General features: G+C 41.3%; 1 protein-coding gene across 1 annotated transcript in view; it reads left to right on the forward strand.

Moving 5' to 3' along the window:
- The window catches only part of Qpct (glutaminyl-peptide cyclotransferase), a 29,834-nt gene extending 12,564 nt beyond the window's left edge, over positions 1–17,270 (forward strand). The window contains exons 3-7 of the mRNA XM_041631232.1: positions 4,701–4,979; positions 10,266–10,442; positions 12,265–12,364; positions 13,755–13,871; positions 16,560–17,270. Coding sequence (XP_041487166.1) covers positions 4,701–4,979; positions 10,266–10,442; positions 12,265–12,364; positions 13,755–13,871; positions 16,560–16,705 — 819 coding nt within the window. The 3' untranslated portion in view covers positions 16,706–17,270. The remainder of the gene's footprint in view (positions 1–4,700; positions 4,980–10,265; positions 10,443–12,264; positions 12,365–13,754; positions 13,872–16,559) is intronic.
- The last annotated feature ends 300 nt before the right edge of the window (positions 17,271–17,570 follow it).

Raw genomic sequence — 17,570 nt, forward strand, 5'->3', positions numbered from 1 at the left:
GTGTGAAATCACTGTCTTGGCTATAGCAGCAACAATACAGGATACTAACTCCTCCACTCTTGGTCACTTCAATAACACATTCCTAGCTTGCTAACCAACTTTTGTCCACCCTAGAGTCCAAAGTTTAACAGATTTTTATAGTGCTTGCTTAGCAGTTTCGAGGCAAGAGGGGGTCACTGAGCTGCTAGCTTTCTTTCCTCTTGTGGGAAGTGTGTGTGTGTGTGTGTGTGTGTGTGTGTGTGTGTGTGTGTGTGGCTATGCACAGCGATCAGCTTCTGTCTAGGGATGAGCTTCTCAAACATTTGTTTTGACCCACAGTAGAAACCTATTGTGTATTTCACAGACGAGGATGTATAACAATATATTTAGCTGTAACCTAAGTTTTTGGAAAACTACTCATTATCTGTAATTTACTTGGATATTGTAAATTCTATTTTGTGAATTGAAGGAAATGCTCATGGTGACCCACTAAACTAGTTTCTAGGTTCACTGATTTTATTGCTGCGGTTCAGATGACACTGCCGTAAAGGGTAGAATAAGCCGTAAACGGGGCTAAACCTTGAACTTCTCTGTGCTGTGTCAATGTGCCTGAGCAACGTGATATTCTACCTCTCCATGTCTGCTTTTTTGAACTAATCCCATTCAGGGGGAGAGCTTGGGAAGGAACGAAACTGGCCTCTCAAAGCCCCTTACTGAATATTCTACTTGCTCAACTTCTTAGACAAAAACCTTGGCAACGACCGCTGTGCCTGCATGTTTCTTTTACCTAAATCATAGCTCTTCTTTATCTACGGTGTAGCTTCTGTCCCCCAATTGTAACCTTGGCAACCATGTTTGTTGGCTTTTTAGTCTCCTGTTTTTTTTTTTTAATAGCTTCTCTACTGAGACCCTAACGAACTTTCAGCCTTAAGGAATATATGTGTATCTGAGAATAGATGGCCTTCTGAACCAATGGAGTAAGAAAATGTAAAAGTTGAATCAAGTGAGTATTAGAGCCATGGATGATGCCGGGCAGTGGCAGGATGATGATGATACTAAGATTTCATTCTTCCCTTCCTCACTTCCTCCTTTCCTTTCTTTTTATTCATATATATTTTTTGATACACAGTATCTGTCTTCAATCCAGGCTGGCCTAGAACTTACCATATAGCCCAGGATGGACTTAAACTTGAGACAATCCTCCTGCCTTACTCTCCCAGGATGTATTATTTACAGTTAAGTGTGTACTAGCAATTTGAACTCAGATCTGCTTGATTTTCTATCACTGGAGGTTTGGGGAAAATCAGATCAATGGTAAATGAACTTCTGCCCCACAAGAATTTTCTTAAATGCTCCGAATTCTTGTTTGCCAAAGTCCCCAGCTCCTCATCAGAAAATAATCCACGGTTATGATACTCTCTTGATTTCACCTTCTGCATCTTCTCACTCTGCTGGTTCAGAAGTCTGTCTATGCTCAGGTACATATATGCATACTTGAAGCCCAAGTTCCTTGTTTATGGACTCTGGAAGGCCATAAAATAGTGAACATTGTTGAAGCTTTGTCATTTATGGAACATACAGCATAAACAGCATACACAGGTATTGTTATGATTTAAAAGATATACATTCAGTCACTGGAGTTTGTATGAGGCCACTTGTTTATTCCTGGCTGTTCAACCCCGAAATAACCACACAGAAACTATATTAATTAAATCACTGCTTGGCCTATTAACTCTAGCTTCTTATTGGCTAGCTCTTACATCTTAATTTAATCCATTTTCATTATTTTATATTTTACCATGAGGCTCATGGCCTACCAGCAAGGTTCCAGCTGGCGGCGTGTATCTGTCTCCAGTGGAGCTACATGACTTCTCACTGACTCTGCCTACTCTCTCTATATAGCTTTTCCAGCCTGGCTGTGTTCTGTTAAGCCATTGGCTGAAAGCAGCTTCTTTATTTATTAACCAATAAAAACAACACATATTCAGAAGGACGGCCCACACCACTAGAGAGCAGGCTCAACAGAATCAGAATGCTGGATAATAGTCTACTAGCCCTCTCTCTTCATCATTCCTGGAGGGCAAGTCTTTGATCCCTTTGAGTCAGGGAGACAATGATGCTTAAACCTTAGGAATATTGTGATAAAAGCAGTGGTTGGGGGAACTCCCTTCAGCCTTCTGGCGGAGACATAGAGACTAAATAAATCTGAAAGTTGAAAAACATCATGAGTATCAGTATCCTAATTTCACCTTAGTTACTAAGAGAACTAAAAATATGTATGTTACATACAGAAAGGTTCCTCCAGGGATCTTACTGAGGTTTTTACTGAGATGAGAAGTGAGGTTCTGGGTGAGGCTTCTAAACAGTGCTAACAGATAACCTTTGACAGATACTTTAAAATCCCAGTTCACTTCTCAGGCTACTATTGGTAGCAAGAAGTCATTTTAGGGAACGGTTTGTCATCTGGACACCAGATGTTCTGGAGTTGTACAAAGTCTAGGGATAACTCGTTTTCATCTTTGGAAAAACTCATCTTAGATGCACAGTGATTTCTCTCTCTAGTCCAATAACTGATGTTCTAGGTCATGTGACTTTCACACATTCTCGCTACACTAGCCCACATTTACTGTTACAACCAGCTGCTCGCGGAACAGATCTCTGCCAGCAGAGCATAGCATAGGAGTTGTGGGGAATAGTAAAGTAAATGCGAAGTGAAAGGCTTTAAATGCTCCTTTTGATGACTTGGGAAAGGACAGCAAGTAGAGTCGTAGCAGAAAGGAAGGGGAGGAATGCAAAACACTGTTTAAGGTAAAGACTAACTTAGCAGCTGCACAGACTAAAGGGATCCCTCTGTTTATTTGGCTTCTTCAAGATTGATGGTGAGTCTCAGAGCCTCCAGCCCTCTGTGTAAGTTCCTCTCTCCTTGGAAGCTTCCTGTTTTAGTTTGTCCAAAGCCCTTTCTGCCTGTGTGTCGTGTTACATCAGCAGGCTGTAGGCCACACAAGACTTGGCTGGAATAGAAATTCCTGTGTTTCCATTGAGACAATGGGGATGTTCTATCGGGAACTCACTAAGGCCAGCTGGCCTGGGTCTGAAAAAGCATGGGATAAAACCGGACTTGCTGAACATAGGGGACAATGAGGACTACTGAGAACTCAAGAACAATGGCAATGGGTTTTTGATCCTACTGCACGTACTGGCTTTGGGGGAACCTAGGCAGTTTGGATGCTCACCTTACTAGGCCTGGATGGAGGTGGGTGGTCCTTGGGCTTCCCACATGTCAGGGAACCCTGATTGCTCTTCGAGCTGATGAGGGAGGGGGACTTGATCGGGGGAGGGGGAGGGAAATGGGAGGCGGTGGCGGGGAGGAGGCAGAAATCTTTAGTAAATAAATAAAAAATAAAGAAAATCCTGTGTTTCTTTGAAAGGAAAAGAAAATCCCTCCATTTGTTTCCAGCGATTGTGAACTGTTTGTTCATCAGCTCAATGTCCCTCCTTCCTAGATGTTAGCTGTGGGACAAATTGTCAGTTATTATAATGTCTGATTTGTGACTGAGGTTGAGAAATGTTTTTAATAAGGTATCTTGCAAAGACAAACACAATACTAGAGGGGGAGTAAAGAAATATAAAGAGAGAAATGAGGCCAAGGAAAAATAAGGATGGGAAAAAGCAAAATGCAATAGTGATGAGTTCCTCCCTCACGTCTCACACCATAAGACTAGATTCTTAAGGAAGACACTTCCAGTCCCTGGCATGCTGTTCCTTTCTCCACTTCCTGCTTCCTGCCTCAGTTACTGTGCTGCTCAGAAGGCCCAGAGTGGGCGGGAGACAGTGCAGAGAGAATCAGGTCTGGACATAGCTTGGATACAGAAGAAAGACTTGGGTCAGAGTTACTTATTGATTCTTACGTTAGGCAGAGCCTGACCGTATCCCCATCCATCTGTTGCTGTGGAAACTTTCTGTACAACCCTCATCAGGTGGGTGCTTGTATCTTCCACTAGTGTTCACTCCACATGAACATCTGTAGGACTCGGAGCACAAATTCTATGTATTTGGCACATGTGCACACACATGCACACAGAGCTGCCATTTGTGATGTTTTGAGAGCTTAGGGCGGAGGCTTAGAGATTTGATATGCTTAACTTCTCAGACTACGCTGATTCTTACAAATGTTCAAAGTAGTCTCTAGGAGTGCTGACCTGGATTTGTCCCTCGACCATGATAGATTGCTAAGGGGATAAAGCAAGGGTAGAATATTATGTAAAGCGGGCCACTTTTCCTACAAAAGAACACCCGTTCCCTCTTTTAAATATGTATGTGTACCTGTATGCTGATGAAGTTTGTGTAATCCAGGAGAGGGTTGTAAAAAGATCTACAGCAGATTGCTAGTGTTGGTAAGTATTGACAACTGAGTGGGATGGATAAGTAGACGAAAGGTCAGGAGTGAGGGAGATTGGCTTCTTCCTTTCAATTGCTATGAACTCAAATAACAACCAGTAGTAATGTTATTTCTGCCAGTAAGCATGCAGAGCACTTATGTCCATAATCCCAGTTTGGAATGATGAGGAAGAAGCACGAACTCCATGCTAGCCCAGGGTACTTAGCTTCATTCCAGCCTGTAGGACTATAGAGTAAGACTCTGTTTCTGACAGTAACCAAAGGAGGCATCACCTACCATTTTAGAGACATAGCTAACAAATGAAAACTACTGTTTCCGTCAGCACATCATAAAGCGAATTCAGAGACTTCAGGCTGAGTGGGTCGTGGAAGTCGACACCTTCTTGAGCGAGACACCCTATGGGCAACGGTCCTTCTCGAATATCATCAGCACTCTTAACCCGGAAGCTAAACGACACTTGGTCCTTGCCTGCCACTATGACTCCAAATATTTCCCTCGATGGAACAACAGAGTGTTTGTGGGAGCCACTGATTCCGCTGTGCCGTGCGCAATGATGTTGGAACTTGCTCGTGCCTTAGACAAGAAACTCCATTCCTTGAAGGTAACTGCTTTCTTTCTGTTGACTCCTAGGATGAAAAAAAAAATTAGCAGCGACTCTGTGAATTTTAGAATCTTTGGAGGAAAAGTCATTTGGAAATCAAAGCTTTGGGGTACATTTTAAAATAATTTGTTAAAAAAAAATAAGAGATCGAAGGAGTGGTATTTGGAAGATCGCATGCATGGTAATACTGCCCATATTACCATGGGCAGTAATTCACAGACAGATGACAGTGTGTCCATTAGCTGACAGCTCAAATGCAATTGAACACAACTGTTTCTTTGCAAATAATGACGTAGAAGGAAGGATGGAGCAGGCTTAAGTATGCGGGTTATGTTTCATAGAGGACTATGCTTATTCTTCTTTGTTTACACAGCCGTAAAACATCACAACCTTCTGCTGGGAGAGGGTGGCTCTGGAGTTGGGGGAGGGCGGTGGGAGATCTCCAGCCTGTGAGTAATTCAGACATACCGAGATGCAAAGCCCAAGGCAGAAATGTGTTTTCGCTGTACCTGCGGATCAGGGTTTAGCTCTTCATAGCATAGCAGAGCTTTTGTTATGCCTGAAGCTCAGAACGCTTCTGGGACTCTCAGATTTTATTTCAGAATTATTTCTCTGTGTTCCTAAAGGGTGTATTGGGGGAAAGTGCTAAACGAGACGTTTTACTCTGATACTGCTCATAACAGTAAACATGACGAAGTGAATACAAAAGCTTTGTTCACGAGCAGCCAATGCTACCCTGGGCTTTATGACGGGTCCAGCCTTTGATACAATGAGAGTATAGAAATAAAAGGTTTATCTTGTAATGGAAGTAATAGAGATATTTGGTTCTGTTTTTGCTGGATATTCAGAACTTGAAGAAAGCAAGGATTGTTTATACCCTTTCAATACTTGTTTCACATTTTATTTTGTTTTCTGAGCCTTCTATGATGCCTTTGTACTGCCCTGCCCTGCTTTGAACTGCAACCATCACAGCAGGGGATGAGGGAATCCATAACCAGACATGCCATTTTAAGTTTTCATGCTTACGATTCTAACAAAAAGACACGGAGTGAACAAGATGCAACTTGAAGGCATAGTTCTGCTTGGCACACAGTTCTGCTTAGCTGACCCACTTCGCCTTCTTTCCACATAACACACACCTGCAGTTAGTATGAGAAATAGGGAGGGCCAAGGTGGGCGTTGTGGTATATTCCTGTAATTCCAGCTCTTGTGAGGCTGAGGGAAGAGGGCTGGCATCACTTGGAGGCCATTCTGGACTACAAAGCAAGTTACAGGTGAGCTAGGGCTACATAGAGAGACGCTGCCCCACAAAGGCAATGATCATTATAATAGTAGTACCAGTAATAGCAAAAAGAAAAGAAGTAGAAATGTCTGAATTGTTGAATGGGGATCCTCAGGAAATTATTTTAGGCGCTGTATGCTGACTCTGAACTACTGTCTCTATTACAGGTAAGGGGTGATGGGAGCAATCGTTAGAATGGGCTAATTTCGAATGCAAACTATCAGCTCTGTTTACAGCTGATTCTGACTGAATTTGTGGGATGTACATTCTTTTGCTATCATGAATTGGGCAAGTGGTGGTGGGAAGTGGTCCGGATGGCAGATGGTATTATTGTCCCAGCTCTCTGCAGCCCTTCCCACCGACCTCCTGTAATAGGACAGCAATCACATATTGACATCTTGTACCTTGCGCCTTTGCTGTGGCCTCCCATTGTTGTCAGGGACACATCCTTGTCCCTTGACTGTTGATGCCTTTATTGACTTGTCTCCAGCAATGAGATGGTAGGGATGTGAGGTGGGTATGTGTGTGCCATCCCCAGGGAAGTCAAGGAGATCAGGTGACCAGCATGCTGAGCAGCGAGGTCTTCAGCCTGTCTTCCATTTCTAGAATCAGAAAGCCAGCAGCAGACAGAGGACTGGAGGCTCCTTCTCCAGAGAATGCAGAGGCCACAGAAAGGGATGCCAAGGGGGAATATTTGGCGATCTTAAATGAGAACATTGAATAGACACAAGCTTGCTCTGAAGTGACCGCGGTAAAACCAACCAATTTGTGTCTTCAGTGAACGTTTTAGTACCGTGTTCTTCAATACAAATGAACAGCAGGTGTGGCCAGATATTGGCGAACAGTTTCCACTGTGGAAGAAAGCAAGAAAAGCTAATTATGCAAATTGAAACATGAAGTCGGAGGAAACAGAATAGTGCAAGGGGCAGAAGATAGCTTGACACTACTTGAAAATCCTTAGAAACAAGAGAGTTTATATTCATGAAACAAAACAAGAGTATTTAATAACAGAATAATCACATCATAGCAAAGCGCTCTAGGAAATTTGAAATTAAAAATATTATTCAAAAAAGTCACTAAGAACATAGAATTCTGAAGTAGATGAACTATCTTTTCTAGAAAGAAGAAAAAGAACCAAAGTAAAATAATATTGAGTTCTTTTGTGGGGTCATCCCAGGTCATATAATAGTAGCAAGAATGAAAATGATGCTGGACTTCTCAGTAGGAATCTTGGAAGCTAGGAAACAGTGGCGTTATGCCTTAAATTTTTTTTTTAAAAAATCATTTGCCACATGAAATCACAATACAAAGACTTTTTTTTTGGTGTTTAAAATATTTGCTCTTACGCATTGTTTCATTTTAAACATGTTATCAAAATTTGCTCCAGCAAAAGTAAGGGAGAAAAAAAATCTGGGAAGCCAGAGAAGATGAAGTCCTGGGGTTCTAGGTACTGGAGAAGAAGAGGTGGGTGCCAGGGTGGTGTGAAAGGTGAGAGAGATGAGCGGCTGGGCAAGCGAGCAGCCAGTTTAGGCTGTACCAAGGAGAGAGAAAGGTTCTGAGAAGTGTGCGTCTGTACAAAATAAAGTTTGTGTTGTCTGGGTCCACTCGCCCTCAACCCTGGTATTTCCCACTCTTCCGTTCCCTAACCTGTAGTTCCTTACTGCGCCCAGGCTCACCCCCAAGTAGTGGCCCTGATTTCCTCTTGGCAGTCTCATTAGATGCCAGTCTCTCTGCTTAGGCACTAAATTTCATCTCCTGATTGAGGGATGAGTAAAGTGGTGTCCTGGGAGGCAAATGGAAGAATTATACCCAGGGTGGAGCAGTAGTTATGCTGGATGTGGTCAAGAATGGTGAAGACTGAGAGTTGACCTTTGGGTTGTACAGGTCGTAGGTGTTCTTGACAAGTTCAGCTTTAGTAGCTGGAGGATAGGAAGCCTGAAGGGACAGATGTAAGAAGAACAGAACATATGGAAAGCCTGGGGAGTGTGATTCAGTTGGTAAAACACTTGCCTTGCATGCGTGGGGGCCTTGGTTCAATCCCCAGCATTACGAGATTAAAAAAAAGTAAGTGGAACTCAACAATAGGATTCTGACAGTGTAAACACGGAACTCTTCTGGCAAGTTTTTCTATGAATAGGGGAACAGGTCAACAGTTAGTGGAGGTAGTATGCCCGTAGCAATATCCAGCAAAGACAGAAAACTTGATGTAGGAAAAGTAGTGTTTGCTAAAGCAGTGCCCTCTAGCAGTTGGAATTTACTGCTTATGTGGAGAGATTGGAGTCTAATGGGACTGGCAAGAAGAAATCAAGGCCAGCACTTGACAGTGAGGATGGGTGTTGTAAGGACTGTAGGCTAGGGAGAGTGTGAAACACTGGGGTTGAGAGTGGATGGACCCAGAAAATACACACAACTTACAGTTAACACAAGAGGCTGCATCGAAATTTCTGATGATGGTTTTTTTCCTTTGAGACAAGGTTCCACTGTATAACAGTCCTAGCTGTCTTGGAACTCGCTTTGTAAACCAGACTAGCTTCGAACTCACGGAGCTCCACCTGCCTCTGTCTCCCAAGTGCTGGGATGAAAGGAATGTGCCACCACTGCCTGGCTTCTGCTCACAGATTCCAAGCTAGCAAATGGCATGGTTGTTTATTTTGTCCAGGCCAGGTTCGGCCTCTTGAGAATAAGCACAGAATAGGTAGAGAATGGTACTCCATGTTATTATTATTATTCCATGAAAATGTGGCTATGGAGAGAGAAATATTGAAGTATGTATAAGGGAAGGACTGGAATGATTACCAAGAATTTGACCAAACATGGGACTAAATAGGGTCCTTCTAGGAGTGTAGCTGTGAAGAGGTGAGATTAATTAGATTTAGAGATTCTGGTGAGAATGAACTTGGGAATTTGAATACCCAAAGGACTGATCTGCACAGGAGAGTCATGGCCAGACAATAAAAATATGTAAATCTTTTTAATTTGCTCAAATACTATCTCACAAAGCCTTGCTTGATGCCCCAAGGACTTCATCTCTCCTTCCTCCCCATCTTTAGCGGATGAATGTTTTATGCTCGAGCTCTTGGCATATTACATATCACGCTTATGTGTTTATCTCTCCTAACTCACCAAATGTATAGGCTCTGAAGAAAAACACTATAATTATTCTGTTTGTGTCCCTACACCAACAGACTCTTGAACTAAAATCCAGTAACGCATTCTAGACTTTGGTAAGGTGAGAAGAAGGTACCCAGTTGTTCTAGGTTGGGTACCCAGGAAGCACATTCCGAGGTGGATCCTCATCTGATGAGCATTCAGGTCAGCGAGTAGGGAGTGGCCTTGGATCAACATTGGCCGCTGGGAGAGGAGTGAACAGGGATTAGGAGGAGTGAGCTGTGGAGCTGTGGTGCAGGTTTTACAGCAGCCTCAGCCAACCTCTGGGGAGCTGTGGAGGTGGTGGCCCTGTAGAGAGTTCCCAGTTCCTGGTCACAGGATGTAGGACACTCCCAAGAGGTGCAGCCCTGGAGAGGCTGCAGCTGGAGCCACCCATGTACCTGAAGAGGAGTTCTGTGGCATGCCGCCATGTGCATACAGCAGCCCCACAGTCTAACTGTTCGCTATGGAGTAAGACCAAATGTAAGACATTTAGTTCTAGAAGGAGTGGAATTTGCATGGTCTGATGGTGTTTGGAACGGAAGTGGTGTGAAGTAACTTTTGGCACATCTTCACTTGCTTGGACATCTTCGTTTCATGGAACATCTTTTTGCTCAGTTAGTAGGAAAGAATGTGAGTTTTTAATTGACTGTAGCATGTTTGCTCCTTTTTCCCCCCCACTGATGATCACCATGAACCCACCCTGAAGATACAGTGTTCATAGATACCTCTGAAGAAACCCCAGGTCAATATGTCCTCACTAAGTGCTTTTTAAATATAGTTTGGGAGTCTGGGATTGGTTGGCGTTAGAGTTTCCATTGGTTTTGTTTTATTTTTCAAATTGTACTTTTTACCAGGATGTCTCTGGTTCCAAGCCAGATCTCTCGCTCCAGCTAATTTTCTTTGATGGAGAAGAGGCTTTTCTTCACTGGTCTCCTCGAGATTCTCTGTATGGGTCTCGGCACTTAGCCCAGAAGATGGCATCAACCCCACACCCTCCTGGATCGAGAGGCACCAACCAACTGCATGGCATGGTTAGTCTGAGTTACCTTGGCTCTATAACTCTGTCCGTGTCTCCAGAGAAAAGGCTTCTAAGACCAAGTAAAGACTTAGAAGTGCCACGAAATCTTCAGAGCACTGTTTATTGTAGAACATTCCTTGGCAAGCACTGGATTTTTGAGGAATCCCAGAGCTAAAAAGAATGATTCTGTGTTAGAAGCTGTGTTTGGCTGAGCTTAATTAAAATGATGTGAAAATCAGATTGAAGAATCATTAGATTCTGTTTGCGAGCACAACCCCACCCCAAGTACTGTGTGGTGTGGAGAGAGAAAGCCTTTCTCAGGCAGAGGAGAATGAGCATTGCAGGGGATGGAGCAAGAAGGACAGAGTGAAAAACTCCCCATGCGCTTAAAGCAGTAAGGTGACTGCAGCAGGAATGGTCACCTTGATGGGGTGGGCCGATTTGGCGTTTTTGATGGGAGGGTAGAGACATTTGAAGGATGCCTAAAAATTCTGCTGCTATTACTAAGCAGTGGGTCCAGCTCCAACCTCAATTCATCCTCATTCTGTGCCCTGCCAGCAAATCCTCTTCATGAGACTCTTTTCCCATACTTGATCTTCATTTTGTTATAAGTACCCACCAACCCCAGCTTAGAACTTTGTGCTATGCTTGGGATTTCCTTCCTCCCAGTGTTCTCCACATTCTCCCTGACCCTTCCACTCTGCTGTACACATCCCCGGTCTTTCTCATGGTGCTGGCCTTCACCCTAGGGATCACATGAACAAACAGTGTCATCTAAGCATTTCGCTAACACGCCTCGTGTGAACATGACTTTCTCAGGTACACTGGCAGCTTGCCATGGGTCAAAGACATGTAGTCAGTACCTCACTCATTCACTTGTTCCTGAGTGGCTCAGCAGGGGGCAGGAAAAGGAGGGGAGACCTAGATAATTAGTAGTTATTTATCAGTCCAGATATATAATCCACAGTGATGGAAAAGACCATTTATTTCCCAGACAGAAACTTACCTAGTCTCATGAATATGTCCCATTTCAAACAAGCATTTCCCCAAATGAATGAATATGTGTATCAATTATATATGTGTATATGTATGTGTCACTAAGTTGTGTATATGCTGTCGTAGGGATCGTGAAGTCTGAAAATATTTATTCAGCATGTGGCAGGTTTCACTCTAGGTAGTTAACTGAACATTATTTCAATTACCTAAATCGGGAAGACTTAATCTAGGATGTGGCCTTCGGGGAGTCGTCAAGCTTGCTGGTTTTATGAGTCAAATAAGCTAAGGAACATTGGCTTAATATGGAAGGCTATAACCGGGAGACTTTAGAGACTAGCTAAACTGAGCTCCTGGCTTGCCACACAAGGAGAAGGCGATCCAGCAGCATGATGTATACAGTTTCCTTTAGAGGAATTTTTCTTGCGTGCTGCGTGAGTCATAGCTTCCGTCCACATGCACCCCTATCATTACAGATTAAAGTTAAACGCCTAATTATAATGACATAGAAGATCAGACGTGCTTGAACTCCCATCCGAAAGCAAAGCAAATGTATTCTTTTTCAGTTCGTGAAATATACATCAAATCTGCCTTCCTAATCTATCCTTGGTTATGCTCATTTGGTGTATGATACATCGCCATTTTTCCATGTTACATAAGCAAGACCTAAAGAGTTCTCTACAGTGGTTAGAAAATATTATTAAACCCATTGTCCATTCATATAGCTCTTGGTGTGATTCTCAAGTAGTTAAAGGTATTTAGTTTTGACTGTTTTTCTCTATTAATGGACCTGAAACATGTTTCTGTAGCAACAATGATTAAGTAATATTTTTCTCCCTTAGGATCTGTTGGTCTTACTAGATTTAATTGGAGCTGCAAATCCAACATTTCACAATTTTTTCCTCAAGACTACCAGATGGTTTAGTAGACTCCAAGCGATTGGTAAGCACCAGTTATGAAAGAGCAAAATATTGTGTCTTCCTATTGACAAGCACTACTCTTTAAAACTCAAAATTTGTGATTTAAGTGCACTCTTTAAATGCTTAAAACACTTGGCTGACTTCTGACTTACCCTACCAATTAGTTCATTATTCCTAATTTGTCAACAGGCCCGATTTATTTTCCTGCATGGAATTCTATTTCAAAATGTGAACATCAAAACATTACATTTACAGAATCTTAGAAATTATGCCAGAAGAATCTCTTGAATTTAACTTAATTTCCCATCTCTTTTTGGTCTCCCGTTTTCTTCCTTTCCCTTTTCAAGAACTCCACGTGTTCCCTTATTTCTGCTCCCAAAATGCACATAACAATACATTTACTTTATTGAGATTAAAATCAATTGTGCTATTCTCCTTCACGGGATTCTCTTTAACTATGTCTTTAATTGTATAAGAAAAAAATGTACCCCATGGTTAAGGAGATATAAATATTGACAAACAGGAATATTATTTTGGTTGGTAGTTGGGGCTTTCTCAATGTTCTTAAAAATCCCACTACACATGCTTGCTTCCTAGTGGGTACAGTTTTCCCCTTGTAATTTAACATCACAGAAATGAAGAGCTGTGCTAGGGAGTTCTTTCATCCTAATCTCATGGTCTCTTACCATCTTGTAACAGATGGCATACGGGTGATGTACAACACGAGCTGTATGTTACAAGATGACAAGAGCCATGGGTTGTGTAGGTCAGTGGTTCTCACACGTTAGAGTGGACCAGAATCCCCCAGTGCTTGCTGAGGCCTAGATTACAGGGCTGTGCCCCAGAATTTCGGATTCGTTAAACCTGATGTTGTACCGGCTAATTTGCATCTCTAAGTCATTCCCAGGTGATGCTGAGGCCACTGATCAGGAACCACACTTTGGAAATCCCTGACAGAGGTCACAGTTAGATTTCTCTTCCTCAGAGTGACCAGTCAATATTCTTCATCCTACTCCGTTCTGATATCCCACTTTTAAACCCAGTATCCCTCTGTAAGCATTCCCCATGCACCGTCTGGACCAATTGACATCTGCACCTGAGTTTGTGCAACATTTTTGACTCTTATTTTCTCCTTCTCAATCTCTCCCTTGTTCTGTTTGAGATTTTACCCTTAAAGAGGTTCTCACCAGCAAAGCCAGAGCCATGTGTGACTCTTTGTCTCTGATCTCCTCTATAATATACTTAGGTGAAGTCTAGACACTTATTGTCACAGATGTGGCTGTGTTCACTGATATGTGTCTACAGAAGAATTCCTTGTGTGATAAGAAGTCTAGCTCCCTAAGTGAGGATGCATTCTAAGTCTTGATCAGATAAAACTAGATGTTCACCTACTGTCTGATTGTTGCCTGCAGAACAAGAACTCTATGAATTGGGTTTGCTCAAGGATCATTCTTTGGAGAGAAAGTATTTCCAGAATTTTGGTTATGGAAATATTATTCAAGATGACCATATTCCATTTTTAAGAAAAGGTAACTGTGTGTGTATTATTGTCCACGTTCATTTTCCCTTCTGTGCCTATTGTATCTTTTATGTGCATTTTGGAATTTTTAAACAGTGTCATTTACATATTCCTTTTTATTTTTATTACGACATGTTAATTGTACATAGTGCGTCTCGTTGTGATATTTTCATATGTGTATTCAGTGGAGTTTGATCATATTCATTTCCCTTTGCCCTCTCTTGTCCCCTCCCTCTTTTGTTACCCTCTTCCCTTTTCCCAAGTAATCTTCCTTCCCCTTTCATGTATTTTAATGACCCAGTGGGTTTCATTAGGGTTGCTAACAAGAGAGCAGACAAAAGGTTATTCACAGACATCTTACCAGTGCCTACACCATTGATATAGATGTCTTTCCCTCCTCCGGCAACCATTATAAGTACGTGTAAGTTCTCAGAGGGGGTGAGACCTCATGAGACCTTCCATCCTCCATGACATGATGTTGTGGGCCCGATCTTATGAAGATCTTGTACAGGTCACAGATGTGATTTCAGGACTGCCAGTGACTATGCCATGCTTGCATTTCCCACCGTTCTCCCCATCCTCTCCCTGTTTCTTCCATCCTTCTCACCCCTCATCTTTGATATTCGCTGAGCTTTAGATGATAAAGATGTAAAATAGTCATTAAATTAATTTGAATGAGAGCTTATCTTTAAAAGGAAATATGTATATTATGCTATAAGAGATTTTTGCCCAACATGTGTCTTTTGGTTATATAGCTACGAGATAGACATTAGATAATTGAACCAAATTAAATAATGCGGAGACATCTAGACACACCTTTACCTGGCCTCTATTGATCGGATACTATTCAGATGCAGCTTGTAATAAGCTAATGCCCCCTTACCAGATAATTAGATACACAGTCCCACCCATAACCGAGAAGCTGTTTGCAATTCATACCTGCTGGGCAAGGGAAAATCTTTTTTTTCCCCCAACAGTAACAGTGAATATATTAACTGCACTCCAGGGCCGGCCCTATTGGTCAACACAAAAATGGACTCCATGTTTTTGTGTGTGAGTGCTTTTGTTTGCTTGTTTTGTTTTGGTATTTTTAGCCTTTTTGTTTGTTTGTTTGTTTGTTTGTTGCGATTCTTTTTTTTAGAGAGAGGGAAAGAACATGAAATTGGGAGGGTAAGGAGGTGGGGATACCAGGGAAGGGGAAAGAATATGATCAAAATACATTGTATGAAAAATATTAAAGACAGTAAACACAGACAAAACAAAACGAAACAAAAAGAGAGCCCCTCCCCTTTACCAACCCTCTCTCTTTGGATATCAGATGAAATCAAAGAGCACATTATTGTTCATTGACATGGAAGAATAAGTGGCATGGAATGTTCCTTTCCTAGTCTTGCCCTTTTTGGTAAACAATCTACATTTATTCAGCTGCCCAAGTCAGAGTACTGGAGCTGTCCTTAATTCTGCCCTTTCTCTGAATTCAACTACTACATCTTGCATGTGTATTCAAGTCTTCAAGACAATATCTAAGCTGAACCTTATATACAGCTCCAAACTTACACAATAATTCCCATTTCCCTTGATTTGAGACAATCTATAAGTGATGAGTTATTAAGCATAATAAACCGATTAATTCAGCCATTATATCATCATTCATGGCTTCTTTTTTTTTCTTGTGAAAGATGTTCTAAATTCTTGATGAGGTCTTTATTTCTTTCTACTCATAATAGATTTAGGAAATCCTAGAACCACTGACATCCTTCCTTGGCTTTCATAAAGTTAAGTTATATTCTTGTCCTTTGCACAACTTTGATGTGGCCTGGTTGATAAGCAAGATATTCTGTGTCTTGATGTGAAAATCTAAATTAACTCAGTGACCCTTAAGTCGCCTCCCCACTGGTCTCTGAATTTTACTATTGCCTCTCAATTTTTTTTTTGCACATAAAATAGAATCATCTTTTTAAAATGTAAATCAAATTATGCTAATACCATTTTAAAGCTCCAGTGGTTTTCTGCCTTATCGAGTAAGATGGAAAGTTTACCGTGACCTAAAAGGACTTCCATTTTCTGATTCTGTTTCAAAACCATCTCCCACTTCTCTTCCCACTTCTTCCTGTGATTCTTGCTGTTCCCTAAGCAGGACAAGCCTTACGACCTTTGCACTAGGGAAGATTGTTGCCCACGGTGTTCATTCCTAGATCTTTGCCTGGCTTGCTTTCTCCTGGGTTTGTCCCTTGATTTAAATGTTGGCTTCTGGGAGAGGCCTTCCCTGGCTTTAAACAGCTCTTCATTCAGTCCCCCTGCCCACCCTCCATCCTTATCCCCAACCCTCATTTAGTTACTTTTGAAACGCTTTAACACTGCCTATGACTGTATCTTGCATGTGCCTGCTTATTTCTCCACTAGGATGTAAACTCCACATCAGCCAGGTCTTGCCTTTTCACTCCTAGAGCAGGAGCTTGCAGACAATAGGTGCCTTAGCATCCCTTACAGGATCAATTGATGTTTGTTTGGCAAGCCCCAAAGTACTCCTACTTCAAGACATAAAGCTATCTTGAAGTAAGACATAAAGATGTCTATGTAAGACAATGAATTATCAAGTGTCTTATAAGATATGGCACTTGCTTTGCTCACAAGTATTACTTTCTAGATGACCCCCTGGAAATTGGTACTAACTTACAAGTTGCTTCTCTCGTACCAGGTGTTCCGGTTCTTCACTTGATAGCTTCTCCCTTCCCGGAAGTCTGGCACACCATGGATGACAATGAAGAAAATCTGAATGAGTCAACCATTGACAATCTAAACAAAATTATTCAGGTCTTCGTGTTGGAATATCTTCACTTGTAGTGTTTGAATTTAGTTTGTGGTAATTGCTTTTGTTTCAGATTCAGAAGTCCAGGTGTTATTTAAATAATCTGATTCCAGGCAAATGTTGTACTAAAACTTCCATCCTACAGATCCATTCTGTAGGTGAATGAGTATGTGATCAGTGAACCATAGAATTCTACGATGCCTTTGATTGCTCATTAATTTTCATCTAGAGACAAGAAAGGAACATGTAAAGAAATCAAAAATAAATAACTTTTGAAACTCTTTAAATGAAAACTTTAAAATGACTCTAGATTACTTATCAATATCGTACTTCTAAACACTTCTTAAATATGACGATGGTGTACAATATATAACTGTAGTTTTATATGCTATGTTATAGTGTCTTATATAATGTGTTATGTAATACAATACAGATATGTATTTTGACAGCTCTTACATTTCTTCAAGAAAGCTTTGTGGAGTATATTTCTTGGAAATTAAAGTCTGAATTAAATGTTATACAGTGGGTTTGTTTTCCACATCCATAAATGAGAAAGTGAGTTTTTAAATGAATATTCCAGTTTTCTAGTATTTTATAGCTTATTTTTTTTGTAAAAATGATATATAGTGGGTAACAAAACAGTTGGGAAAGGATAAAAAGATAAATCCAATTGCATTAACAGAATCACTATGGCCTCTTTAATTGGTCTCAGTTTTTATTGCACATATTTCTTATATAATCAAACCACATCTCTAATTTGAAGGGCTTCCTCCGTTTGGATCTTGGGTTAGATAAAGACAGAAAAGACCACCAAGTGTTTCCTCAAGATATTTTTGTGATCTAACTTTAAAACTTTAAAGTTTATTTATTTTTTATCCATATGACTGTTTTACCTGCATG

This window comes from Microtus oregoni, unplaced genomic scaffold (genome assembly GCF_018167655.1).
Source record: "Microtus oregoni isolate MIOR12 unplaced genomic scaffold, Mior012 000036F_ref0000092, whole genome shotgun sequence".
NCBI classification, from domain to species: Eukaryota; Metazoa; Chordata; class Mammalia; order Rodentia; family Cricetidae; genus Microtus; species Microtus oregoni.